The sequence below is a fragment of the Acanthaster planci genome, linkage group LG09 (assembly GCF_054643075.1).
Source record: "Acanthaster planci isolate LZ-2023a linkage group LG09, COTS_SCS, whole genome shotgun sequence".
Taxonomy (NCBI): Eukaryota; Metazoa; Echinodermata; class Asteroidea; order Valvatida; family Acanthasteridae; genus Acanthaster; species Acanthaster planci.
The window spans coordinates 9,385,930-9,395,086 of NC_141785.1; the positions used below are offsets into that span (position 1 = coordinate 9,385,930).

General features: G+C 40.8%; 1 protein-coding gene and 1 long non-coding RNA gene across 2 annotated transcripts; one reads left to right on the forward strand and one right to left on the reverse strand.

Moving 5' to 3' along the window:
• Positions 1 to 56: 56 nt before the first annotated feature.
• LOC110989919 (uncharacterized) lies at positions 57 to 5,242 on the reverse strand. The gene is made up of 3 exons (XR_015426521.1): positions 3,970 to 5,242; positions 3,194 to 3,528; positions 57 to 2,587 (listed from the first exon to the last, which is right to left on the reverse strand). It is a non-coding gene; the product is annotated as an uncharacterized LOC110989919 (long non-coding RNA).
• A 228-nt stretch (positions 5,243 to 5,470) lies between these two features.
• LOC110989918 (uncharacterized) lies at positions 5,471 to 7,686 on the forward strand. Its single transcript, XM_022254617.2, has 2 exons — positions 5,471 to 5,603; positions 6,741 to 7,686. The coding sequence occupies exons 1-2, from the start codon at positions 5,509 to 5,511 to the stop codon at positions 7,426 to 7,428; spliced, it is 783 nt and encodes a 260-aa protein (XP_022110309.2). The 5' UTR covers positions 5,471 to 5,508; the 3' UTR covers positions 7,429 to 7,686.
• Positions 7,687 to 9,157: the final 1,471 nt, after the last annotated feature.

A 9,157-nucleotide genomic window follows, 5' to 3' on the forward strand; every position in this document is an offset into this window, starting at 1 on the left:
TGCATGTAAGCGAAACAATGATGGCATATGACAAAAAGTAAATTTCCATTATTAAACTCATTCATGCAGGTGTGATATTTCAATTCACTATGTAATCGCAGACAAATACAACTGAAAATTACAACTTCAAATTATGCTATGCAATCGTACTAACATTACACTCAATACGGTCTTTGGGTACAATGGGGAAATTCTATCAGGCCGACTATGGATAAAACAACAGGCTATCGTGTCATTTCCCCCGATCAGCCGTGGAACATGTGTCGTTGTGACTGTTCACGGCTGGGTTAGTTACAGAATACTCTTTCTTTATCGCATGTAGTGATTTTAATGAAAACTAAGTTTATTATTCACCCATAAAGGTACATGTTTCATAGGTTGAAATTTAGTTTGGCTGCATGAGAGAATTCATGAGTCAACACCGTACTTAAACATGGTCCTGCATACTATATAACCCGAAATTCTGAATATAATGCTCTCTCGCCATTTCCCTGATCGTTTTGGATTTGAATAAACAATAACCATCAGCCCATAACCTTTCCCCTTTAGAATTTGTTGCGCACAGGTTTTGTACTTCACCGGTTCTCAAAGAAAGTTATTCGCAATAACAAACCCTACGAATGTGAGAGGAGCACGGCTGGCTGAATCCATTTCAATTACACCCTGGTTTCATGCTCAGTATTTCCTTCCATACTATTTCCTTGTAGAGTGCATACGGTATCAGCGTAAAATACTGTTTGGAAGACGAAACCATTACATGAAAATATGTCATAATTGCATCAAATATATAAAACGCCATGCAGGTTTTGCCTGGAAACAGATGAGTTAGATAAAGCTTATTTCATTTCATAACAAAATAATAGATATGATGCAGAAAACACGATTTAAAAATTGATGAAGCTTTTTATAGAATTTTCAGAAATAGTGCAATTAAATTTTAATACAATTTTCCACCTACTGTTCTATGTACAGGGGCATCATAAATGTAAAAATATGAACACAGTCATTTATTTTGTTTTTCGTAACATTTGCGCTGATCCTGTGTATTTTAGATTTAAGAAGAATTAAAGGAACATTTGAAAATTTGTCAAAGGAAACAATGAACCTAAGTCCAAATCAATGCACCTATTTACGTACTCAAATAAGATTTCTAATATACCCGTCATTTCAAAACCTTTCACTTTTTAAGACGTTGTCAAGAACTTCTCTCATTTTCGTCCTTTCTTCGGGGTTACCTTGACATCGAAAAATTATTCATCAAAACTGGCTCTCACTTCATGAAGCTGAAGGGCCGGGTACATAGATAATTTGATTGACGATAAACACAAATTCAGCAAATAAACATACATACACATTTTGCGAACATTACAAACAACTCATTTTAAAGTTCGGTGATCTTTTCTGTACAAAATCAGTCTCTTCAGTGTGCGGGATTTGTATATGACGTGATGCTGTCGCAAGGAGTTTTTTTCATAAACAGAGCTGATTTAAACAGACAAGAAACATATATGTTATATAATGAAACACTATGATTTGGACCCGGTGCAGGAACAATATGATACGACAGACAAATTAGCTTTAGTGCGATCGTGTGCGATCTTTTTTTTTTTTTTTTTCAAATTCACAAGTCTGTATGGCCATTATAGAACAGGTTGCATTTTGTTCGCTGAAGGCGTAGATATGATTGGGATCTTCTAGCGAATATTTTGGCCTTCATGGTACCTCGAGGGAATGGTCATATTTTGACTTAAACTGAAAGACGTTTAGCCGTCGTTTTGGTTGCCATATGTTGTGGTTGGTTGGAGGTGGTAATGTTTGTTGAAGCTGTTGTTAGATTGCGTTTTCGTTTTGTTGGTTGTGTGTATTATTTCGTTTTATTTCTGCTTAATTTAAGGCATTTTGCTGTCCTGAAATGTGATATGGTCGTAGCCAGGACTGTTATCGAGATGTTGGTAGTCACCACCTTCGTCTATGTTCGATGGGGCACCTGTATTAATACGTTTGCCTGCCACTCTACCGAGGTGATCATATAGGGATGCTTCACATGCGTCATTATCGCCTGGTGCCAAGGCAGTGACCTCCTCGTAACCAGATGCCTTTTTGGAGTGCGCACCCTCTTTCGCGCTTTGGCCTATTACAGCCACGTTGAGGTGGTCGTACGCATGGGAGCTGTCGTTTCAAGTGGTTGGTTCTTGTCCTTCAGAATCCTTTTGTTGTTGTTTTAGAGGAGTATACAGACGTTCTTCATAGCTTGGACTCTCGAGGGCACAGTAGTGCGGGTCCGTAGAGGCAGCTTCGGTGTCATCCACCTGAAGACATCCGTGGTCTCTCGGGATTTCCGGAGTTTGTCCAACCCCAGCTTGAGCCTTCACTGCAGGGAGGCACCCTCGCCCATTTTTCATGTAGCGGTTATTCGCCTGTTTGTCGCCCGATTCGTCTATACAGTGGTATTTGCCCACTTCGTCCGTGGATTTCGCGCTCTCAGATTCTGCCGTATTTAGCTCGTTTGAGCCCCTCGGTAAATGACCGTACGCGTTGTCTTTGCTGATTGGTTGCAGAGGTGCGGAAGGAGGTGCTCTTGTGGAATCTAGAATGTAACAAAGTATGTCATTTTCGTGGCTGTTGTTGTCCGTGTCGTTGTTAATGTCATTTGTGTCATTGTGGACGTCGTCTTATTTCAGTACATTAAGAGCTCTGTATCCAATGAGTTTTGTGTACCATTTTGAATTCCCTTGCGAAGAACATTTGTCTTGAGCCTGAAAATAATTTGAAAATACTTACCCATCACCTCAGCACCTTGTGAGTTACTTTTCTTTTTGCGTGAATAAAAAATGGTAATATATATTACTACCAATTGCGAGGTACCCCAGAAATAATCAAAATTGATAGTAATCAACTGATACTTCTCCGTTCAAACTTCCAGCAGTGAATACTGCGCACTAGCAAACGGGCACGATCTAATAATTGGGGATATCGTTGGAAGACTTGATTCTTGTGCAAAGTCTCGACCGTAACTGAGGACACAATTTGTGTTTAACTGTTCCGCTTGTATTACGTCTTTTCGTTTAATTTTGACGTTGAGATGTTTGCCACAGCTGACTATTTCTGCGTGAAAACATTGACCAAATTACAATCAGCATTGGTTTGTTTAAGTAAAGGCTAATGATGAACCACAAGCGTTTAACAAACTTACGAGGGCTTTAAATTTATAATCAGCTTTGCTAGTGTTCCGCGGCGCCAGAGGAACACCAGTAGAGTACTACTGACAGAACGATTCCCAGCACGATGGCTGGTACGTTCACTTGTGTCCTGTTTCCTTGTCTGTCACAGCTTCCGTTTGCTGGTGTGGTCTTGTGCGTGTTCGGTGTGGTTTGCTTCCTGGTAGGTCTGGCAGGCTGACTGTCCGATGAATTAGATTGACTGCTTGGCGTACGGGAAGGACGTGGTGTTCTCATGGAGATTATTTCCGCCGTGAAGCTGGTTCCAGTTGATAGCTCATTCTTCGTTTCCTCGGTACTCACCCAGGTCCTGTTGGTGGGAAGAAAAGTTAAGTTTATTGTATATCGGAATCTACATCACCCATTCGTTTTTGGCTTTACCATGGATGTAAATCTTGGGGATAGGATACATTCATACAGTGTATCCCCTCCCACACTTTTTGACCAGAGGAATGGGCAGTTGCTTCACCCCCCCCCCCTGTTTTTCATGAGGTAACACAATCTGGGCAGATTGTGGAGAATTTTTCAGCCTTCCCAACAATCAACAAGTATTTAACAGCACTTAAAAGGGAAAAATTTTAACAGCAATAAACACGCCGTTTTGATGCCATGTTCTGCAGGAGTGTCAAGCATAATTACAGATGTTCAGCTGTATCATAAGCATCACCCCCCCCCCGCGGTCATGGTCAACCCAATGGGGAAACTGCACTGAGGCGTGTAAGCTGGTAGAGGTTTTAAGGATCAAACCAACCTGTGGAACTGAAGCATTCATTCCAGTACACTAAGCTGCAAATACTCCAACAGAGAGAGTCTCCTTCAAGTTGGCCGTTACATGGGCTGTAAAGCAAGCATACTGCTAGTATTTTAAATAGCCCCAATCCAGTGTACATACATACATTAAAATGTGACGCTGATATTTCAAATTCTAGAAGAGGGCACAAAGAATTTTTGGGCACTGTGATAATTGTACAATTATGGTTTTTTTAATTAGAGATTACAATAACAAAAAGTAGTGTTTAAAAAGAATGAAGTCTAAAAATGACTATGGCCGGTATTGTGCTTAAATGAATACCCTGTTGTCACATGCAAAATGCAAAAAATGCACTAAACTCACTATTTGGGCTGAAATTGGGCCTTACTGCAATTTGCCCCTCTCGAGACTCCAGCGTGTCAGACAGGATTAAATTTTCAGATAAGTTCCAAGTGGAACAGAAATGAAAAACAGTTTAATACAGAAGATCAGAGTCCAAGAGTTTGCAACGCGTTGACCAATCACAATGCCCGAAATCTGTCGACCCTTTCCAAATGTGAATTGGATCGACAAATTTCGCGCATTGTGATTGGTCAACGCGTTGTAAACTTGATCTTGGAGGCGCACTATGGATGACCTTTCATGAAATACGCAAGTTAGACAAGCTACTACCACTAGTTTGCAAGAGCGGCCGCCAACATTAACATTGTCAACAGTGTAGATCTGCACTAATCCTAGAGTTAGGAACACTCTAACCTTAACCTGGCGCGTTGGAGGTCAATCAAAACCGTATAGGCCTAGGACAGCCTTTTTCAGATACTTCAGCACGATTTTCTTGAAACTAAATGACGTCTTCAGTGTCCTGAGGTTATTATTATTATTATTATTATTATTTATTTAGGTTGCTTTTACACAGTAACCCATTCAACCGTAGTTGTTGTGCAAGGGGCCGTGTTTTATGTATGGGTACCTTCGTCATGCTTGCAACTTTGCTAGCCAGTGGTAGTTATGCACATGGCCTGCCTTATTTGCATATTTCATGAATCGCCCGTTGGGGACAGCCAATTGTTCCTCTTTTGTTCAAGACCCGCTCCCATGATGTTTTGCACTTTACATGTATACTGTTGTCAATCGGGAACTCTCGGTGAATTGGGGTCCCTAGGCCCTGTTGTTTAGGATCCCCTGTTGAATGAAAAAAAAATACCATCAGCGCTGCTATAGGGTAGCCTTTCTACATGCAAAAGAGTGAAAAACTCACTTTCAAAAAGAGTGAGTTCTACAACACTCCAAAAGAGTGAAAACCACTTTAAAAAGAGTAAAAACTAATCGAATAAGAGGGCAACCGAGTGAAATTTCCACTCTTCTCAGGAGCCTATAACGGACAACTCGAAAAGAGTTTAGTTTTCCTTTGTATGGCTCCTCTTTTAAAGTGATTTATCATTCTTTTGCCTATAATTGAAAGATACTGTACGTGAAGGTACGGTAGGGACCCACGGTTTTTTATCGACTTCCCTGGCCCTCGAGAGGGCGCCATATAAAATGGCTTCCTCGATTTTGGTTGCGGATTATGGGTCGTCTGATTCAGAAAGTGAGGAGGAAACTTCATCGGAGAAATCTCAGCAAGTGGAGAGAGGGTAACTCAGTGAATCGTTACTATTTTGTTCATTATTTAGGTTAAATTCTTCAGTCAAAAGACCACATTTCGCTGACTAAACCGATTTGGACGATTTGAGGGCCGGTTCCCGGTGCTTGGCATGCAGGCTAACTTTCATGAATGTTATGGCCTAAACCAGGCCTACAATACTTCCAGATTGTGCTGTACTTGCCAGACCTATGTGCAAACTCCTATCTTTTCCTTTTTGATTTCCTGACCCCATCAAAATGAAAGCTGAGTTATGATTGGTCATTGGAATGGAAGCAAATTGGGCCCATCACAATGTGACTTTTATCTGGGTGACCATGGTGACAGGAAAACAAGAAGGAAAAGATAGGAGCTGTAGGCCTAAGTAATACATGTATGTATTGCAACTGATCAAACTGCCATGCAGCTGACAGTGATTGAGAGTACATGCTGCTGATTTTTTGTAGTGTGGATGGGTGAAATAAAAAAAATGCTCAAGTTCAAGAATTTCACCATTTTTTAATGAGGATATAGGCCCCTGAATAAACCTCCCCATCAGACATCTAGCTTCACCAAGACGGCATGTTTGAAATTTTGTTGCACAAATAACTGTGATGGCAGAGTAAGTTGGCACAATCAAAACAGCCAAAATGTGTTTATGTGAGTTTTCACATATATGTAGCTAACTGTAAGGTTTGTATAAACCTACAGTTCTGGAAGTAGGTGATGTAACTGACTGGCCCCAGTAATCAAATACATACAGTAAACATCAATGATTAAAACGTGGTTCAGTGACCATGTAGACTCCATGCCCCAAATATTGCCATTTATTCTGAAAACAAACCAGCCAGATTTCCCAAAAGTTGTTGAAATTAGGGACTTAGCGACTGTTTAATCACGGATGCTAATTTACATCATACATGTAATTGTTCATTCACTTAGGCCTAGGCCTACCCTGCCTTGTCATTATTGTGGTTTAACAAAAATTGGTCTCAAACTATTAAAAACTGAAGCAGTTGGATAACATTAGCATGATTTATCTGAAGAAATGCTTATATTCACTTGAAAGTTAAGACCAAGGAATAATTTTTCTTTGCAGAATTATTTTAAAATTTAAATACATGTAATGCCTTGAAATTTTGTCTTGTAGCTTGCAGCCACCAGCAGGAGTAAATCTACTCGCCAGCACTGGTGACAAATCAGACAGTGATGCAGACAGTGATGGGGATGTCAAAGGAGTAAGGACTAGCACAACGTCTTCCAAGACAAAGACAAATACCGCGGGTGACAAAGAGCTGGAGAAGTTGCCTCTGCCCAGTGCGTTTGGGACGGATATCCAACACAGACCGCTGGGGACAACAGCAGGGCCAGCGTCCTCCTCCATCTATGCTAACCCATTTGAGCAGGCAGAGCAGCACAAACTGTCCATTCTAGAGCAGCACGTCAAGCTCACCTCAACCCAGGGGAAGGAGGCAGAGCTTGGGGGCAAGAAGACGATCTGTTGGAAGTTCCGAAAAGGCAGGTGCCGCTTCGGTCACACTTGCAAGTTTGCCCACGACAGCGACATCCCCACAACGCTGGCCCCAAGCAGCCAGGCAGAGGGGATGAGCAACGATCCGGCAGTGAACAGTAGGATTGGCTATCCGGTGCAAACCAGGGGGGTTTATGATCAGGGGTTATGGACCGAGCAAGGGGCGGAAGAGGATGGTAATGATGGGGAACAGTTGAAGCGAAAGCGACGGCCAGGCTTGAGCCAGACCCTCAACCCTTCCAAGAAAGTGATGACAGCTTTCTCCAGGCAAAGGAGTAGAGAGAGCCCTTGGTCACAGCACAGATGAAGTTTTCCATGGCAGCTTACTCCAATCCACAATCCTCTCCAAGCACAGGACATTACATTGCCACGATTTCCAAAGATCATCTGGAAATCTTGCTGTTAGTCCTGGCAGCACCAGACAGCCATCGTTGATAACAAGATCCCCAAAAATGCCCTCCCTAGTAGGCCATGTAATCATTCAAAATTTGATGGCTTTTGACAGTACTTGTACTTCAATGACAGTACTCACTCACTGAGAATAAAGATTGTGGATGTTTATTAATTTTGGAAACACAAGCCTTTGTCAAAGTGTCCCAAAGATACTAATAAAAAAATAGTACTTGTTGCAATATTTGTACTTCTATATGATAAGCAGCACTGCTGGGGATACATGTAGGTTTATTGAGAACAAAATGTCAGGATGCCACATGCAAGGCAGCATTTTTTAGAAGTTTTCTCTTTCAGTCTTCCCATTTAGCAATTTTTAAGGGTTTCTGTATAAATATTTGATCCAGAATTATCAAATCTAGCTGCTCGACCTTGATGCTGCTAGAAGGAATTCAATGAGTAATATACTTGTTTATGTAAGGGTCATTCCATGTCAGAACAACACACCTTTTGACCTTAGGTCTTCAGATTTTTATAAAAATTGCTGTGATTGTAGACACCAATGAAAGATAGATACATGCCAATTTTTAGAGGAATCCACCCTTCCATGTGGTCGGGGCAGATGTCCAAAAAATGGACAGTTTTAACTTAAAAATCTGCCTTTTAAGTGAAAATGAAACTTAAGGTTCAAAATTTCATCAAATATTTACAAATTTGGTAGCAAAATAATTGAAAATACATGCTCTTTTCACTAGTAATGTGAAAATTTGGTTTTATGAATCAAGGGTCATGATGACCTTTGACATATACCTGTGACCTTTGACCCCACTTTAAAAAAAGTATCATTAATTTTATTTTAAATAAAATGTTTTCGAAAGTATGGTTCCTTCTCTAGTAGTACCCACTCAAATCTTTCTGGGCACTTTAAAATCAAAAAAGGTTATGGCCATTTTCTATGGTTATGTCAATCCACAAAGTAAGAATTTTGAAGTTCCAACGGTAGAAGTTCTGCCAAACCAAATGCTCCTGAAATGAAATAACTGAAGTTATTAGTAACCGCAGATGGTCTGTTCTTACAAAACCACTTTAAACTACACAATGTCGCAATCAATATTCCTTTTAATCGCTATATTAACGATGGAACATTATATTACTTACCTTAAATTTCTTTGATGATTCTCACACACTTCGTGCTAATTTCTGATGAAATGTGTTTCACTAGAAGGTGTGATCGCAGAAGTGGATGTGGAGAGAATGCGTGCAGCTGTCTAGTGCCCTTGATAGTCACTGCTGATGAGAATCTGTTCTCCAGGAATTCTTCACACTGTACCATTTCGGTTGTATCCACGTAATTGAAATGTATTCCTGGAATATTGACCTTTGCCCACGTATAGAACTGATGTGCATTTAAGATTTGATCTTTGTAGGGCCTCTGCAGACTGGCTTAAGCCAAACGCTTTACAGTTCCACCCAATCCATCACAAGGTACTTTGCCATGAGACGTGACAAAGAAATGCCGCTTAGCATCAGATGAAAAATCATCTGATGCAGAGGATCGGTCCGAGAAGTGGTACACTTTGTGGACTGGTGCTTGCATTGTGTCTGCAAGGTATTATGCAGCCTTCGCTAGAAACAGTAGACTGTGT